At 40.3% G+C, this 18,665-nt stretch overlaps 3 protein-coding genes across 3 annotated transcripts; all 3 read right to left on the bottom strand.

Moving 5' to 3' along the window:
• Positions 1-124: 124 nt before the first annotated feature.
• Positions 125-6,121, bottom strand: top6bl (TOP6B like initiator of meiotic double strand breaks). Its single transcript, XM_076738511.1, has 14 exons — positions 6,101-6,121; positions 5,787-5,910; positions 5,279-5,332; positions 5,081-5,202; positions 4,711-4,794; positions 4,576-4,631; positions 4,244-4,315; positions 3,872-4,067; positions 2,955-3,078; positions 1,245-1,403; positions 1,031-1,152; positions 595-705; positions 294-392; positions 125-172 (listed from the first exon to the last, which is right to left on the bottom strand). Exons 1-14 carry the CDS (start codon positions 6,119-6,121, stop codon positions 125-127), a joined length of 1,392 nt encoding a protein of 463 aa, XP_076594626.1.
• A 593-nt stretch (positions 6,122-6,714) lies between these two features.
• Positions 6,715-9,066, bottom strand: tstd1 (thiosulfate sulfurtransferase like domain containing 1). Its single transcript, XM_076739388.1, has 4 exons — positions 8,947-9,066; positions 8,007-8,135; positions 7,187-7,349; positions 6,715-6,953 (listed from the first exon to the last, which is right to left on the bottom strand). Exons 1-4 carry the CDS (start codon positions 8,957-8,959, stop codon positions 6,899-6,901), a joined length of 360 nt encoding a protein of 119 aa, XP_076595503.1. The 5' UTR covers positions 8,960-9,066; the 3' UTR covers positions 6,715-6,898.
• Positions 9,067-10,082: 1,016 nt separating this feature from the next.
• LOC143325445 (LRRN4 C-terminal-like protein) lies at positions 10,083-12,463 on the bottom strand. The gene is made up of 2 exons (XM_076738484.1): positions 12,359-12,463; positions 10,083-11,263 (listed from the first exon to the last, which is right to left on the bottom strand). The coding sequence occupies exon 2, from the start codon at positions 11,259-11,261 to the stop codon at positions 10,470-10,472; it is 792 nt and encodes a 263-aa protein (XP_076594599.1). The 5' UTR covers positions 11,262-11,263; positions 12,359-12,463; the 3' UTR covers positions 10,083-10,469.
• Positions 12,464-18,665: the final 6,202 nt, after the last annotated feature.

The raw sequence follows: 18,665 nt of genomic DNA, 5'->3' as shown, positions 1-18,665 counted from the left end.
ATAAACGTTATATAGCTATTACCATAACCACCGCATTTATAACGTGCAGTACTACCACACTTCTCCAGAATACTCTTCTACTATGAAATACTCATTCAACTGTTAACTGCAGACTCAGGCATTCTCAGATTTCTGTTCTGGTGGGCTCATCACTCTCAGGATGTTCTTCCATCTGTGAAATGATGATATAATGATGTGTTCTTAGATTATGGGTTAAAACCTGATGTGTGAAAGCACTGAAGTGCTGCTATAGTAACTGGGTGGTGCCAGTAGACAACAAACATCCCACTCACCTGAGCGGCATAGCACCGGCTCCTGGGAATGAATTTCCATGATGTTACCCTCCTCAGTGATTCACAGAGGGAGGCTGACAAATCATGAGTGTCACGCACCTGAAAAAACATACGTTATGGATGCACATCTGACCTTTGTCACACCATCATCGGGTATCCATGTACATACATGAATGTAACAGGTGTGTTTACAATGTAGCTCCCGACAAGATCTTTGCCAGTGGTGTCTTTGTCAATGCATGAGAGACAGTGAAATTATGGTAAGTGTCTGCATGAACATTTTAAAATGAACTTTTCTCACCTTCATGCAGTTCAGACAGGCATTTCTGAAGTCCATGTTACTGCTGCAGCTCACAATACCCATGGTTGAACTGAGTATCACCTCAGCAGCTGAACGCAGCTTCTCTTGGTCCTTACATGTCACACACACACACATCATCCAACACACACTATTAGGACTCAAATCAATTATGAATTTTCATTAATGCATTGATTCTTTTTCCACTTAAATTATTGATTAATCTGCCACAACCTGTAAAAGTTTGACATCTTTGCTTGATAAACAACATCACCAATAAACTCATTAAAAAAACTGTTGCTGGTTTATTTTTCTGCATATCGATTAGTCAATTAACTTTAGTGTCAGAGACTACATAAATGGTGAAAATGATGAAAACAAAACAACATGGGAGTATTCCCTCTCTGGAAGTTAGTGTGCACGTCTATCTCAGACCTGCCTTTTTTCTCCTTTTTTGGGCTTTCAGTGCATTGTTCAGCTCAGTTTGCAGTGCTGTTGTGACCGCCTGCCTGTTGTTACTCAGAATATCCTCCAGGTGGCGCTCTATCAGCACCTCTGTGCCTGTGGGAGGATCACAGAAAATGAAAAAAAATATGAAAGGAAAACAACTTTAATGCTGTGTTTTGTGATTTATACGTGACGCTGTCTCTCACCCATGAGATCAGAGAGCTGATGGGAGAATAGGTCGCTGTGCTGCAGGAAGAGAAAAAGCAGGAGACTCTGCTGCATTCGGGGAAGACTTGATTCTTGTTCTGCATCCTCCAAGTTTTCTTGCTCTGCTGTGTACATGCAACCACCACTGTGCACACCATCTGCAGGGGATGTTAAAATGTTGAATTAGAGGGACACGAAGAGAAAAAATGAGTATCGGTGATGATATCTACTTTAACAATAAACACTACAAGTCTACGCTGGTTGAAGACGCACTGGTACAGTGGTGGGTTGTAAAATGCGTACGTAACTTTGTGTTCATGGAAGACACACCTTTGGGTTGGGCAAGCAATTATCATAATGCTCTGCGTAAGTTCTAGTTTTAAAACCTGAGGTCACTTCAGTTCAATAAGGTCACAGGTGTTTGCAAAGACTTTTCTAGGGTGTAAAAGTAGCAACGTTAGCAGCTCAAAATGTGTCTTTTCAGGTCAGAGGAAACCAACTGCACTGATGTAATGCATTTACAAAGGATCCTCTCTGTGTGTCAAACTGGATCTCGTCTCTGGCAAGAAACCAGAACCAACTGTCTTATGGGGCATTTTTCTTTTGTTAATATTGTGAATGAATAAGCTTTCTGTGATTGATGTAGACTCGTGGCTTTGCTCGTGGTTGTGATTCATCCTGTAACTTACAAGGAAAAAAAATTCATATTATGCAAGAGTGGTTTCTGAGAACTGAACCAGTTTAAAATTTTATCACAATATGGCTACATTTAACTATGCTGCCCGTTACCGTATCTTATTGTCTGTGTCAGACAGAGATTATTTCATGACTAAGCTCAGTCCCAGACAAAGTGTTACTTTACACTAAACCAGATCAGGTCAAATCAGCTTATCAGATATCACATCACATATCAGATAATGTTGATCACACCTGCAAAATGTTTTATTCTCTAAAAAGATCTTCTTGTGGAAACTAAAGCCAGATTAAGGTATGATTAGATGCTGGATACACCATGGTCAGAGTTAAATATGACACTATTTCTGGCATAAACAGGTTGGAAAAACACATTGGAAACCTTTCTCTGCTCCAAATTCTACACCCCAACTCTGTGCTGTGAGAGTTGTTTTGCTATGTGGAGGCAACATTACTTTTTGCATTGGAACCAACTGTTCGCAATCAATGTAAACCACTTGTGAAGATTAGTTGCATGTGAACATAATTCACATGAGACCAGGAATATGCTGTGACAGTCATTTCACATCCAGAGCCCAGATTTTCTGTGTTTGAGCCGTTTCTCACCAACTTGAATGCTGTCACTTTAAGGTTTTTTGTTACTGTGTTCTGTGTGTTTTTGTTCTACTTCCATTGTTGTGTGGTTTTATTCCTCTGATTCAAATTATGGGCCTTTCGTTCCATCGAAGTTTTTATAAGCAGCTTCAGGCCAGGGCACATTCTCTAACAAATAAATACAGGTGGTTCAAATTAGTCTTCTTCAACTCAGGCCTCATAGTCAGGAAGTAACGAAGTTTTAAAGTGTTTCAGAAAGTCACTTTTTAAAAACAGGATTAACTGTCCTGGACTTTGGACCTACTTCAGGTTCAATTTATACCATGTGTAAGAAAACTAGCTGTTACAGTTCATCTAACAAAAGACTTAATGGGTATCCTGGCCATCAGTGTGCGTTGCTCCCATTAAGGGTTGTTGCCTACCTTTGAAGGAGGGGCAGTGAAGGCCATGCAGGCCTAGTTCCCGACAGTCCAGATGTGCAGGGAGGTTCTGGAAGAAGGTGGAAGGGCCTGTGACAGGAACATTACTGGGGCCGCATACCAACACATGGACACATGTGAAATCAAGGAAGGCTAATCCAAATCAGATGCCCGAACCATGTCATTTGAGGCTTCAGTAAGGAGCACTGGTTTTCTGTCCAGATGTCTGAGCTCATCACTCTGTATCTTATGTGTGAGCCAAGCTGCGAATAAAACCTCATTCTGATTGCTTGTATTGAGATTTCACTCTTCTGGTCATTACGCAACGCTTATAACCCTAGACGAGGGTTGGAACGTAGATTCAAGTTTCACCTTTGGGCTCACATTGCTAATTAGCTGTGCATAGGTAAGAAAATAAGTACAAATACTTGTCTCTCTGGCTCTCTTTTTCATTTGTTACACAACTTCTGCTGTTATTTTTCACATCAACATCAATCAAATGTAACAATATGCATGATCTCCGTATCTAAATCATAACGCAGCTCTTTTCCCTGTGTCTCGTGTGTGGCCTTTCAGATCAACTACAAACACATTTGACTTGTGATGTGGTCAGACAATACCACTTATGAACTAGTTCTGTTCAAGCACAGCATGACCCTGAGATACTTGAACTTCCTGACTTGGAGAAGTGACTCACTGCAATCCAGAGGGAGAACCATGGACTTGGACTCGGAGGTGTTAACCCTTTCACACTTGGCTGCAAAACAGTCCCAGTGCACAGTGAACGTCACAGTCTGATGAAGCCAGCGGAACCACAGCCTCTGCAAAAACAATGCAGAGGCCTCTGCAACCCAGCTGCGCCTGTTGATTGTGCCCAAGAAATTCGCAAGCAGAACTGTGATAAACTCAGCAAAGGATATTTGTATGTGAGTGATTTGTGTTGCTAGATTGGGGTACTGCAGCACACAGGGGCTCAGAAGTGTCACAGGTAGGACACTGAGCTCTCCAAACAGACCCTGCTCCATGGCTTCAGGTGGGATGCTGAGTGGCAACTTGTCTCCACAGACAGGGTGTCCTCCCTGACACCAGCATCCTTTCTTCACACACTCTGGAGGCCTGTAAACCCAAGGAGAGTATCACTTCCTAGAAACAACATGCCTGTATATGCCCCACTATATTCAACATGCGTTTGTTGCAATAATAGATGAAGATAAAGTTATTTTGGTTACACATCCATATCTATGCACACAAACAACAACACATTAAATAATATTTAAAAAAGCATCACTGACTGTGTGCTACATGTGACATCCAAGATTCGTGACGGTTGGTTTGCCCATGAAACTTTACTCTTGATCTTCACACTGGAAGAATATGAATACAACATTAGCACTTCATAAAAACAGAGCCAAGGGGGTTCAACAAGAGGAGTGAGGCATTGTGTTTGTGTTTGTTATTAGGTTGTAACTCCTTAAGTTAAAAACATACTGCTGTGCAGTCTTTGTATTTGAGGTCAAGTTTTACTTGTACATGTTAAGAAACCTTATAAAACAAAACAGATAAAGTTTGTGGCAGGTGGGAAAAAGAAAGCTAACAGCTGTGCCTGTGTCGTTAGCAGTCATACCTAAAGTCTCGCTGAAAGGTCTGCAGACTGAATTTGAACCTGAGGTGGATTTTGATCTGTAAAAAGAACAGTCACATTTTTGTTCCTACTTTGAAACAATACTGTGGATACATGTCAGAGGGAAACATATCCTACCCCTGCATTCATCAAACTGACTGTGCGGAGGAACGCTTCTATACGAGCACAGCACTCTGAAGAGAGAAGTTTTTCATGTTTCATCTGTACAGTGCAAAGAAAAAGAGAGAGATGATACGTATAAATTTAAGAAAATCAATGCTGAATTTAAATGTGTTTTGGGCTCAATGCAATATCAATTATTGACATTTGGGTAATTTTAGCATCATTACTAAAATCAATCAAGTGATCCCACCCAGATATCTTCAGACATTCTTCCAACAGAAGTTATTATAGAGCTTAAAAAGTTTAAGACAATGCTCAGGCTCTCTTGTCATTAATCATTATTCATGTTGATAAAATGCTTGTAAAGGATCACTGCTGTTTGTACCTGAAACGACAGCAGTAATCTGAGGGAACCATACAGGTCAGTGAAGGCACACAGCTCCTCAGGGTCCGGCTGAGGACACGGCCACAAACAGGGAAACATGCTCTCCTGCAAATCTGTGACAACTAATGTAACAAAAAGAGGTGATGTAGAGATGTAGAGTACAAACGCTGGCGGTGTGTATATATGTTAGTACCATACCAGGCTGGAGAGCTTCCATTTTAATGCCTCTGCACCAGGGACCAGCAGCTGCAACTGCACCACAGATGTGAACACTGTTAAGCACATTGTGAAACACAGTATGTCACATCTATTTGTTTTATCTTGTTCAAAAAGTAAATCCTAACAGCTGCTTCAAATCCGCGCTGAAATGAGACCAAATAAAGGTGCACTAATGCTTCAAAGAGGCCAGTTAATCATTTCTTTTATCTATTTCTCTTTTTGGACTTGAAGGATTGCATTTTTTTGTTAGATTTTTCTGAAATTCTGTACCTGACATGCACATGTGTTTTCACCATATCTTGCACATTTTCACCTTAAGTGTTATTTTACTTACGTGTGGATTGTTAATAATTGTATTAAGTTAGCTATTTTTTAGTGAAACAATGACTTGTACAATGATGAATAGTGAACCTTGAACTTTGAGGCACTGTAACTCCTTTTGTGATTCATCCAGATGAAGCAGCTCAGATGAAGTGTTAAGGCTTACCAGTGCAGTTCAGACTTTGAACAGAAGCTGCTGTTTCAGTCCACAGAAGCACCAAAAGTCCCCCTGCTGTCTTTAAAACGTGTTGTTTTCTTTTCTTTTCCAAAAGCATGACCAACCGCAGCACCTGCAGTGGTACACAAACTCCCTCTTTAGCTAGCTAAAGCTATAGCTACGTTATGCTAGCTAGCTTCAAACCTTGATTAACAACTCTGTTTAATAAACAATTAACTACGAGCAGACATGAAGTGTGAATTAAACAATAATTTTATGCGTAAAACGTTGCGTTTCTAGCTAGAATAATCCTAATTTATTACCTGCTGTATTTCTTTGAGCATCTTCAGCCAACCGGCGCAGTTTACCTGCCACGCGCACTGAATGGGCTTTAATATTAAACACGTGCGTCTGCCAGTATGTACTGACAGAAACACGAAGGTCTTCCTGCTAAATTATTTTCAAACTTACACACTTTCCTACGCCCTATATCACACCTGGTAATGTCCCATCTGTGAAATCACAGGTAATACCGCAACAGATGAGCAATATCTCTGAATACATTTGAGGAACTTACGTGTGTGGAATTTAAAATATTCATATTTTATTTTTGGCTCTTCCAAGTTAATATAGTCTAAAAAATAAGTGTGTTGAATCCATATATCACTCTGTTAGAGTGTAATTATAGGATGTAAGCTCCTCTTCATCTCGTCAACTCATCAAATTTACAGAAATGACTGAGGACCTAATCTTAACTAACGGTCTGCATACCAGTCACATCTCACTGTTCTGTTAACATATGCTGTCTCTCTGGACTACATTTCATGCTACTAGTGTCAACATCTTTTTAGCATGCACACAGTTTTTTTTTTTTTTTTTTTTTTTCTTTTTCCAGTTTTTGCTTGTCCAGATAATGATCCCCACAAACACATGTGAATCTCTGCAATGACATAATTTATTTCATTTGTGCCTTCAATACAATGATGCAAAATATATCAATACAACACAGTATCAAAAGATAAACAAAAAATCCCCCGCAAAAATGTTTCTCTATATTGTCTGTCTAGCTTTCCCAACTGTTATTTGTATAAATGTAGAGGAGGCTTCGCCTTCAACGTGAATTACTTTCCCTCTTTCTCAGACCACTCCTTGTATGCTCCGGCATAATTACGTGCACTGAAACGGAAGACAGAAGGACAAATTTTAGAACAATAAGAGAAAATAATACATGACATGCAAAGCTCACAGGCAATGTTTCTATGAGGAAACAGAGTAAACAAAACTGTTGTATGGGGTATGAGATAAATTTTAAAACTGTGAAGGCTATTTATGTAGGACACTCTGTTTAAAAGCAATGTGGAGGGGTGAGTGTGTGTAAAATGTATAGTAACTGTTCATAACATATTTACTTCACGTATCCAAGTTCGTAGGCCTTGTTTGTGGCCATTCCCCCTCTCTTCCCCATGTGGCAGTGAAACACCAGCTCTGGTGCGTCCACAGTTGGCTTGGTTACCCCGTACTTGGCCTTGAACGCTTCTGGCTCCATTGAAAGAGCAGCTTCTACTGTATCAACTGAATGAAAGGGAGGAAGACAGAAAAATGTTCAAGATTAAATAAATGTCGGGCATAAACAAGAACATCTAATACAAAACATTCAGACTCTACAGTACACTGATGCTTAACCCACACGGCACATTTCTGTGTGTTGAGCATGCAAAACCACAGACTTTGATCTGAATGTGTGTAAGTGGTCACATTGAAGGCAAGACGGAAATGCAGTGTTCAGTAGAGCTGCTATGACTAATCCATTAGTTGTCAACTATTAAATTAATCCGCAACTACTTTGATAATCAATTAATCAGTTTCAGTATTTATTTATTTATTTATTTTAGGAAAAAAACAAAGTCAAAATTCTCTGATTCCTGCTTCTTTAAATGTGAATATTTTCTGGTTTCTTCATTCCTCTATAACCGCAAACTGAATATCTTTGGGTTGTGGACAAAACAAGGCAACTGAGGACATCATCTTGGGCTTTGGGAGACACATTGATGGACCTTTTTCACTGTTTTCTGACATTTTATAGATCAAAAACTAATCAATTAAACAAGAAAATATTCAACAGACTAATTGTTGCAGTGTTCAGTATGAGACAATGATTATGTCCTGTATGGATTTTAACTTTGTTATTCTTTTCTTCCCTCTTTGTAAAAGCAATTAGAGGAAGCTCACCGGGGATGTGTACAGATCCTGGAATATGTCCTTTCTCCAGTTCCTCTTTGCTGCGGACATCAACCAGAAACAAATTCTGGCTCTTTCCCACCAGTGCCTTCAGATCCTCATAGGAGATTTCCTTGGTGACTGGCAACGAGACAGGAAGCACATTAAAATCTGATAAGCCTTTGTTGAATGCTCCCATAAAATTGCACCATTCAGTCTTTTCAAACAAAGACCTCAAGTGATAAAGCAGCCTGACACAGGATTTTATCACGAACCATTGTGACAAGGTGAGGAACACAGATTGTGAATGTGGGGGCATCAGAATCGGTTCCAGGTGAGCAACTCAGACTAAATGTACCTTCAGGGCACGTCCCATTCCAAAAGATTGCTCCCTCATGTTTGCAGTCATACTTTTTTTTTTTTTAATTAGGGTGTGTGCCTGAAAATTAGGAGTAAATGTACAATGCCCCCACTCACCTTTGATGTAACAGGTTAGGGTATGGAAACATTTATTGTTTTGCTTCACTTCAGGGTGAAATTGTGAAACTGGTTTGCTGGTTGTTGCTGGGGCAACCAGTTGGCACTCCCCGGGAATACCAGTAGCTTCCGGTTTGACCTTATTATGACTTTTATTATCTGCTGAGTCATTTTAAATCGTTACGGTATGCATATTAAGAAAGGAACCGTTTCCTTATTTAATATTTGTTAGTTAGAAGAATCTGTGCGCGAGATACTGAATTTAACGAAATGACTAGGGACCCATGACAGTATAGCTGCTATTATTAATGGCACTTTACCTGCGGTAGTTAAAATACATTTAAAAACGAAAAAAGTGCAAGGTCGTCAACTACGTGGACAATATTAAGGATGTTTCAAATAATTCCCAAAATTCAAAGAGGCGACAGTTAGTAAATCATATGAGTCTCAATGAGTGAAGTGAAAAAAGACTCACCTGAGCTCGCCATGATGCTTGCACGAAGCCGTTATGAACGCTAACGAAAGTTAATTTCACACGTTAAAAACAGTACACCTTCTTCCTCATCTTATTGAGTGACGAATCATTGGCTTAGACGTCGTGGATAGGCGGGACATAGACTGAAATACTTCAGTCGCTAGCCAATAAAATTAACTTCCCACTTGCAGTGTTTTTGCAAGACTTTCAAAATAAAATTTGAGAAGTTGAAGTTGCATCACGGACAGATCGTCATGAGGAGTGCAGATCCCCCGACGAAAATATGTATAGCACAATGTAAAACTTGTTGCATGTAATTTTCCTGCGTTCAGAATTAAACTAGAAATATAAAAGTAGTCAGCAAAATATACTAAATGCAACCAAAGTGCTCGCCATGCAGAATGACCCTTTCCAAAATATTATATACATCATTATTGACTTGTTATTGTTGATGCATTAACAAATTAAATAAATTTTAAGCTTTCAACTGTTTAAGATGGAGCTAATTTTATCAACTTCATATCCTGCTGAATAGTTTAATCTGTAAAAAAAAAAAAATTCACATAGTGAAATTTTATAAATTGGTGATTTTTTTTTTGCACGTAAAATCATTGTCTGCAAAGAGGAACTAAAGCTCTCAAAAAATGTAGTGCTGTAGAAATTACAATATTCCCCTGTTAAATATAGCAGAGTAGAAGTATAATGTTACAGGCAGTTAAATTACTTAAGTAAACAAGCAGTACCTAGATATTTCTTTTAAATAAGTATTTAACAAGTATTTTTATGACAGAGGCAATATTTGAATAAATGTTAACATAATAAATGCAGATGAGATTCAACACAGCACACAAGGGATCAGTGAATGTTTGATAAGCGATGTGTGGTGACACATACATCGGTCACCCAAATCAACATCTATGGGACATTTTGTGCCAACTTGTTCAGTCCCTCCAGTAAAGTTTCAGAGACTTGATGCCCAGAGAGAATAGAGCTGTCCTTGTGGCTTCTGCCTTAGCTGCACCTTATAGACACATCATGTTATTTTTTTTCATCAGTTTGTCACCCTGCTGTGTGTTACAACACGTAGGCCTGTGCAAAACCTTTCTGATGAAAGCACAAAGTTCAACCAAGACATTTTACACAGTTTTTATTAAAATAAGTTTTAGTTTATTACAAAAGTTTCAGTCAGTATATCCTAAAAAAAAAAAAAAAAAAAAAAAATTACAATTCAACCATGATAAAATGAAAAAACACTACAACAAACCTACAAGGGTTAATTTGCCCGCAAATAAACCTGTAGTTCTAACCACAAAATAACAGAATTACCCATTTGTTAGTGTTATTCCATGAACACTACTCCTCTTTCCCGCAGTAGGTTTACATTTTCCTTGAAACAGGACTGTATACAACTCTTTAATCTGACACCACCCCAAAACTATTTGGCATTTGGTCATGGTTACAACGTTCCTGCACCTCCTGTCTCAAGGTGTCTACAGCGTGACTGGAATGGATTCTAGTCTGGATCACAGAGTTCCCTCTGTGCTGTAAGAAGGGTTCCCTAGTCCATTAGCGGAGTCCCTCTTTGCCTTTTGACACAATTTAAACTTCCAGAGGATCACAGCTACTATGATGATGAGTAGAAGGAGGGAGACTCCTCCTCCTATGACCCCGGCCAACAGTTTATGGTCAGACGTTTCAGGAGGGTCATACCGCTTACAGGAGAAGTCTGAGGGGATGCTGGGTCCTGCTTTGTTCACTGCCTCCACACACACTTTAGTCCCAGCTTCCAAAGATCCGATCAAACCTCTACGCGAAGCAGCCTGAAACTCCTGGGCATCTCCTTCATTTCCCTGAATCACCACTCTGTACCTAGACACCACAGAAGAAGGAGCGCACCACTGGATCTCCACCTTCCCTCTGTCATTCCCCTCACTGATCGGCAGCATCATATGGATGCGTGGTGCATGAGGAGGCACATCAGCCCCACTGATCCCAGGACAGAGGCACCCAGTCTTTGCAAAGAGACTGGCACAGGGCTCCTGATCCTCCAAGCAGGGGTTGTATTGACAGAGGCGTGGTTCCCGTTGGAGACGGGTAGTTCTCATGGAGGACAGCACTTCAGGAGGAGCACTGTGGGCGTCGAAGTACTCATCCTCATAGTCATTATCTGAACCCATGGCGGTCATGTGTATGATCCGTGGATAAGTGGCAGGAGTGGAAGCAGAGGCTGCATGAGTGAAGAGGTGGGAGTGGAGGAGAGGCGAGGCACTCAGAAAAAGGAGAAGCACAGCCAGGTTCCTGTGGAGTGACGTCATCTCTGTGCACAGAAATGACAATGACTAAAACAATACAGCTAATAATACAGTCATAAAGAGATCATTGGTACAGTGTGCAGAGTACATTTATCCATTCAGTCTAAGAGAAGAAATGCATCTTCATAGGTCATTGTTTATCTGTTGACCTTGTATATCAAAATAATACTTAAAGGCCATTTATAAGAAGGAAATCAAAATGGATGTAAAGTGGAATAAAGGAAGTGAAATGGAGAAGTTGTAGTTACTGTAGTAGCAGTCACTACGTCAAAACACAGAAACCAAAATACAGAAATTGGCTGCATTGCTCAATAAAACAAAACTGGAAGCAAGGATCCACAGTGGAACCAAGGATTTCTTTCTCTTTTAGCAGACGACAAGAAAGATGTGCTGCGTGTGGTAAGACTTAAAACAAATATCTTTGGCTTATTGACTAGGATGCTGTTTCACCTAAGTTTACAGCTCGGAAATGACTGTGTAGAATCAGACTATTGCGATGTTCTGGTTTCCATCCTGTAAACAGCCTTAGATAAATAAATGCTGAGTTCTGGAAGAAAAAAGCACAACTATTGGAGTGACCCCATCCCCATCAACACTTCCACTTTCTCCTGGCTACGAGCCAGATGAGTTCTGTGGGAACCCAAAGCTGAATCAAAGGACAGATGGATTTTCACTTTACGCTTTCTGGATATTTCGAGAATAACCCTCGAAACCCTTCTCATGCCTTTAAATGCGACCAATGATTACATCTTTAAAAATGGTGGCGATGTGGTTGGAATAGGTGGTGAATGTATATCTTTCTTTCCATCTTTAGGTCTTTATCACGCAGTCCTGACCATTCTTTACTGTCGAACACTCTTGTCCTCTGCTGGTTCAGTATTTGCCCTTCCTGTTCTTAGCTGTATGTGCTGTGCTAGTACATTGAGAGCAATGAGAAGCTGGACTCAAATTCCTTGTACGTGTACACATGCTTGGCCAATAAAGCCGATTCTGAAAATACACATCAAACCATTCCAGTGTTTTGCATCTGGTCAACATGCGTCACCATCATTAGAAAAGTGACTTAGAAGTAAAGAAGTGTTCAAAATGGTTTACTGTACCTGATTGTTGGTGATGGATACTTCAAGTTCTCTCTTTCTCCCTTGTTTGCAGTCTGTCTGCGCTCACTGTGTACTCACTATCGTCTTCTGCTCTCTCTGTTTTAAGTTGTTTCAGTCTGACTCCCTCCTCCTCAGCACCCCTCCTTTTCTCCCTTCGGTGCCTCTCCCTCCCATTTTACTCCGTCTCTGTCTTCTGTCTTTTTTCACGTCTCAACAGGGCTTCCAGCCAGCCATCGCTGCTCTTTTATATTTCTTTTGTGTGGATTTTTTTCTGCGAATGTGTGTGTCTGAAGAGTAAGGGGCAGTGGGTGGGTGGGTCCGGGGGGGGCAGAGTCACCATGTGCTTGTGCGCTGCTTAGCATATTAATTTACAGAGAAGCAGCATGAGGCAGGCTTGTGCTTGTTGCAGTATGTGTTTGTGTAATCCGGAGGTGTAGCTGCCTGTTTTTGATTACTTCTTTAAAAGTTCCTGCATACTCCACAGGTGTTCTTGTGGAAACAAACAGGACATAAGGTCATTGTGTGTTTATGTGTGCCTTCGAGAGTGGGGGGTGAAGAATGCATGCATGTGTATTTATTATCGACCCCCTACACCTCTTGCAGTCCCCATTGCGACAAGCTGGGGAGGGGGATGATCAAGGCTTTCTTCTCTCTCATCCTTTTATGGGGTAAAGCTGGCAACGCAGGCATGTTCTTTCTTATTCCAAGCGCCCATGCCCACATTGCATGGATGAGAGGAAAAGTACCAGGGCAGAGGCCTCCCTCTTTCCCACTTTCAAAACTCAAAGGATTTACTCAACCTACACTACTAAAAAAAACCCATGACTTCTGCCTTCTCTTAGAATAAACAGCTTCATTGGACTAGAGGTTGTTTATTGTTAAGCACATGAGCACAAACAAGGAATTTTTTGGAGAGTGTCTCACCAAGTAGAAGGAAACAAAACCAACAACATACAATAAACTACAGTGAAGTGAGGCTGTGAGAGGGAACACTTACTTGTACAAATCAACTTGTTGCGTTCGCATGAAGGCAAACTGGTTTAATGATCTGTTCACAAGATAAAGGCTCAGAGCACAGAAACAATAAATCATTGGACGATGAATAAACACAGACTAAAATGTACAGCCACTTAAATTGTACAGCAGGAAATAGAGGGCAGATTTATGGGCTGTTTTTATACAAAGTTTTATGTTGGGAAAAGAACTAAACTTGGTGTAGACACAGACTTACGTAGCTTTCAAACACACCTGCGATGTCTCCTTGTTAATGGGTGATCCTGATGAAGCTGATTACTTTGCTCGCTCATCCTGAACTGCTGAAATAAATGAGCAACAGAGGTGAATTTTGATATGCGGCAACCATTTTCTCATTATGCGACTATCTTTGTTATATTATGTGCTTGCTTAAAGGGATCGGGGGTGAGTCATGGGTGGAGAAGTGGCAAGCTTTTTCTGTTCATTGTGAAATGTGTTGTTCATTAGGAAGAAGCTGAGACTCTGCATTAACCACGCGGGATTGCTCAGAAATGATGGTGCTGAGGGCGAGAGGCGTCGGTTGTAAGGCATGACTTGGTTGTTGTTGTCCTATGTGGAGAGGGCGTATTACTTCCAAATAATCTTTTCTCCGGGCTACATGAAACACACAGCCCGTCCTTCCATGCTGGGTGGCTGCATCAAGGCGGACGCCTGTATAGAGGGAGAAGATAGACTGAATGGAAAGGCACAATAACGCCTCCTGCAGCAGATGGAAATTGTTAACCAATTGTGTTTTAGATGAAATCACTCCCCTGTCTCACATTTTATGGGCTCACAGTTCCCAGGAATTTTTTAATTATTGGTTGACCAAGTGTAGCTGCTGGTTGGTCGGTAATATCTGACACATTCATGGTACCCCGGAGGATAAAGGCCACTGACTTTGGTGATCTCCTGACTTTTCCTCAACCACCATCATGAGGCTGACAGCTTAGAATAATTTCTAAAATATCTCCACAACAATCAAATGGACTGCCATGAAGTTTTCAACAGATATCCATTTTGCCCAGAGGATTAATACCCAGGATTTTGGAGACCCCTTGACTTTTCATGTAATGCCACCAGCAGGTCAAAGTTTTCATTATTCATTGAAATATCACAACATCTACTACATGGAAATTTGTGGTTCTTGTTGACTTTGGTGACTTCTGCCACCATAAGGTTCACATTTGTGAACCTTGTGGAGAATAATCTTACATCAACTACAGGATGGATTGACATGAAATTTGATACAGACATTCATGCAAAGAGGAGGCCTTCTCTCAAGTTTACCCTTATCTTTACATTTTTTACAGATTTAAGCTTCAGGTTGTTTTGGCTGCATGAGACAACCATCTCTTCCACCCTCTGTCTGTCCCCCTCTCGGCAAATTCAGACGCTGATAAGTTTCCTCAATCTGCCTGTAACTGGGTGGTACAGGTTGCTGTGACTTATCAGAAGCCTAAGTGATTCATTTCAGCATTTACTCCTGAGGGAGACAATCTATTTCCAGGAACTTTGAGTTCCATGTCAACATTTGTTTCACAAATTTTCTCACATATCCAACACAGAAGTAGTTACATATACACTATTTCACCATCCAGCTGCCTTGGGTTCCAAGATATTTTAGCTTGTGTGAGCGCTGAAACATTTCACCTTTGTCTGCCTGAATTAAAGTTTCAAATATGAAGAATTATTCAGACACTAGGCCCACTGTTCAAAAGATACCTCTGAGCAACAGTTAAATAAGAGTATAAGAGATCACCAGTCATTGGTAAAACTTTCACATCACAATCTGTGCAGATTCAAATAGGACCAGGCTCCTGTTTGAGTGTCAAGTGCACAATAATGCCGATAACAAGCTGGATTAACAGGTGCGTTGCTTCAGCAAAGCTGTTCTTAAAACTCTGGAATAGAAACAGAGGGTTAGTTCATACTTTTGAACCTGTTCAATCTAATTACTGAGCAGACTGCAGAGGGCCCAAAGAAAAACAGGTTCCCACATGCACCATTGTGGTTCAGTAATGTCTCAGGGTCAATTAGGCTTCTCTGAGCTGGAAAACAAATTAAAAACTGAAGGGTTACAGCCATGGACTAAATGGAAGTTTTAACCATTTTTCTTATTTTGGGGTCCAAACTGGTGTCTGAATTTCTTTTATCTATGCTTAAAATGGCCATTATTGAAAGAACGAAAGAAGATAAATATCAATGTAACGCGTGATCCCAAACTTTTGAATGATAGTGTACATAAACATAACACTAGTGCTGTGTGGGGATATGGTACTGTCAGTGTGTCAGTGTTTCTGTGGGTGACCAGGATTAGTCTGTGACCAACACAGTTATCAACACTGTATGACTGTGTCCACTGAGAGGTATAGATGTCTGAAAGGAGGATGAGTTCACATGCTATTTGTATGAGTGAGCTCACACTTGTGTGGGGGTAAGAGTACATCAGAAAAATGACAGGGCTCCTCTCTTGTTCAAATAAGGAAGAGGACAAGACAGAAGGCAAACAGTATATGAAATGATTACAGGGACCATAAACTATCTGTGTTTATCAGATCCACTTTCTCGTGTCTTGTACTTTGCCTCTGACTATCATATCCTCATCACTCAGCAGAAAGAAAACAAAGGGACTCTGGGCATTTTTCGAGGGTATATGACATGCAGTAAGCACCCTTAAGCTGCTTACAATCCCACTCATTCATACAGTATAGTGACTAACAGGCAGCTCTTTGTTCAGTAAAATTCGTGCTCATGGGTATGTTGGTCAATCCCTCAGAACGTCTGGACTCACCCTTCAGGTGAAACCAAGCATGGCACGGGAGGCAGACTCACAACTGCTGTCAGATTGTACTACTGATAGGGTTCGCTGTTTTGTCTTCACTGGTGATGAGTAAAACCTTTAGTGTTCACATTTGGAACTATAGTTGTCTTCAAAGTGGGCGACATCACTAAGGAGACAGTGATCATTATATACAATTTTCCGCTGCCACTGACAGTCCAGTTTGAGTGAAGTTTTGTACAATCTGTGGTTCCAAGGCCCCCGAGGAATAAAGAAAGCCGCTGAGTGTGAGTCATACTACTCGAGATAATGACTAGCCCGCCACTGCATTTTCCCTCTCCCACCACTACAGCGTGTTTGAGCATGCTGCTTGGACATGTGTCAGACAACCTGCACGTTTCACCGCCACCATCATTTGATCGTAGACAGGCCCACAATTTCACCAGAGCGTTTTAAACTCTTACAGGAAGTGAATACACTTATTTCTTCAGTACAATCATGGTCATTGGAGTCAGGAATGCCACTTATAAAAACCCTTGACTTTCACATTCACTCACTCAGTCAGCCCTCATTTGATGCGTGGGCCTCTCACAGATGCTCATTCCCTCTGCTACCCACACCTCTCTGAGGAGTTTAAGTATTCCAGTTTAAACAGGAAGCACTTCTATTCCTATCACCTTTGACCCCCAACCTCATTCAAAAGGAATCCCAGGGTAGGCTTATAACCAGACTCTGTGAAGTTGTGTGAACTGTTATTTTTAGCTAAAAAACACTGTGGAGCCAGTGTGGGCTCGCTGTTCCTCAAGGGGATTATTGGAAACAGGCATGTGATGATGTAGCAGCTCCATCTGATGACCAGGCCCGCATTCCTAATTCCACTGCGTGTTTGTGTGATCATAAACAATGCAGAATCCAAAGAGCGGGCTGGAAATCACAGAAACCATCCTGTAACACCTCAGTTTAAATCCAACCCACTGAAATGAATCCCAAAGATATTGACCTTTGTTTCCTATGTTAAGGTCTACTGAACTGGAACATATTTAGAAAATCCTTTTAAGGATCAATTCCACTGAGTGTCAAATGTTGGGTAACCTCCAACCTTCCCTTTACGATCCTGAACAACCACATAAACAGAGTTGTAGCTCCACTTAGTGGTGAATACTAGTTTTTGTTGCCTATTATGACACAAATCAGGAAACACAGAAATCCCCTGAAGCACCACTGGGAAAAATCCAGCTCTGCGTGTTGCCTATTTGAGGTTATCTAATTGAATCAAATAGGGCTGATAAATAGACTTGTCTAGATGTATTCTGCTCCAGGAAAGAGGCAGAAATGATGTCCAAACACACACTCTAGGAGACTAAAAGAGATAAAGTATTCAGGATTCAAGAGGTTCGTATACTTGCGTACAGTGGGCATGTCAAAGAGGATAAAAATGCATTTTCTGCTTGAGCTTGTGTTTTTGTTGCTCACCGACTTGAAAAGTCTGTTGAAGTGTGAAATACTCATTTTAATTATCTCTGCTGGGAGAGTCTCTCTCTCTCTGGCCTCATCTATCTCGCTTCATAAAGATTTTTACAGTTGACCTACATGTGTAGAAACAACACACAAATATCATCCGAGCCTGATTCCACCATATAAATTGTTGTGTAAGAAGTGCTCAGATGCTTTATTTGATAAAAGATGACAGTGGTGACAAATTTATATTATTGTGGTACTTACTTGATAATTGCAGACACATATAAAAAATACTCAGTCATGAGTATAAATACTGATGCATGAATCTGTAAGTAGAATTTAAAAATGGTGGTGGACCTTATTTTAACTACTTTATATGCTAAATATTGGGTAGTTACAACTGTAATACATTACATTTCAAAAGCTGACCATATGGTTTGTATACAAAATCTTATTCTACAAAATAATTAATAACTGCAGATTACTGGTGGAAACTACCTCAATAAATTTAGACAAGTGCAGTAATTAAGCACAATATTAAGTTACTTGAGCACTTTAGTTTTATGCTACTTTATATGTTTACACCACTACTTTTCAGAGGGAAGTAGTTTTTACTCCACTATATGTCTGATAACTGCAGTAACGAGTTACTTTGCAGACAAAGACTTGTTATACTTTACATGAATTCATATACACTGAACCACCCTGCAACAACAACAGCGGTGAAATGCTGCTTATAATCTAAAGCTATAGTATAATATACAGCTCACATGCTACATGAATAGTACTTTATTTTGCTCTGAATTATATTATATATATATAATAATATAATATATATTATATATACTTATACACTTATATTTAAATTCTATTTGCAATGGGAGTATTTTTAAACTAGTGTACTACTTCTTGTACTTCAGATCTGAAAACTTCCTCCATCACTGCTGTCAGATAAATGCGTTGCAGTCAAAAGTGTCATACCACCTTCGAAATACAGCAACTTGGAAGTATGCAGTTGCATAAAATATAAATACTCAAGTAACGGACAAGTAC

This window comes from Chaetodon auriga, chromosome 9, assembly GCF_051107435.1.
Source record: "Chaetodon auriga isolate fChaAug3 chromosome 9, fChaAug3.hap1, whole genome shotgun sequence".
NCBI lineage: Eukaryota > Metazoa > Chordata > Actinopteri > Chaetodontiformes > Chaetodontidae > Chaetodon > Chaetodon auriga.
This window is presented reverse-complemented; position numbering and strand designations above follow the sequence as displayed.

Bases quoted from the DNA above. Each gene is read 5' to 3' on its own strand.
- tstd1 (XM_076739388.1), bottom strand. The intron at 7,350-8,006 runs GTGAGCTTCCTC...CCTTTCATTCAG, and splicing joins AGGATCTGTACACATCCCCG to TTGATACAGTAGAAGCTGCT. The intron at 6,954-7,186 runs GTAAATATGTTA...CTTCCGTTTCAG, and splicing joins TACGAACTTGGATACGTGAA to TGCACGTAATTATGCCGGAG.
- LOC143325445 (XM_076738484.1), bottom strand. From the start codon at position 11,261: ATGACGTCACTCCACAGGAACCTGGCTGTGCTTCTCCTTTTTCTGAGT.
- top6bl (XM_076738511.1), bottom strand. From the start codon at position 6,121: ATGCTCAAAGAAATACAGCAG. The intron at 5,333-5,786 runs GTAAGCCTTAAC...TCTGTGGTGCAG, and splicing joins TCAAAGTCTGAACTGCACTG to TTGCAGCTGCTGGTCCCTGG. The intron at 4,795-5,080 runs GTACAAACAGCA...TGCACTGTACAG, and splicing joins GATTACTGCTGTCGTTTCAG to ATGAAACATGAAAAACTTCT.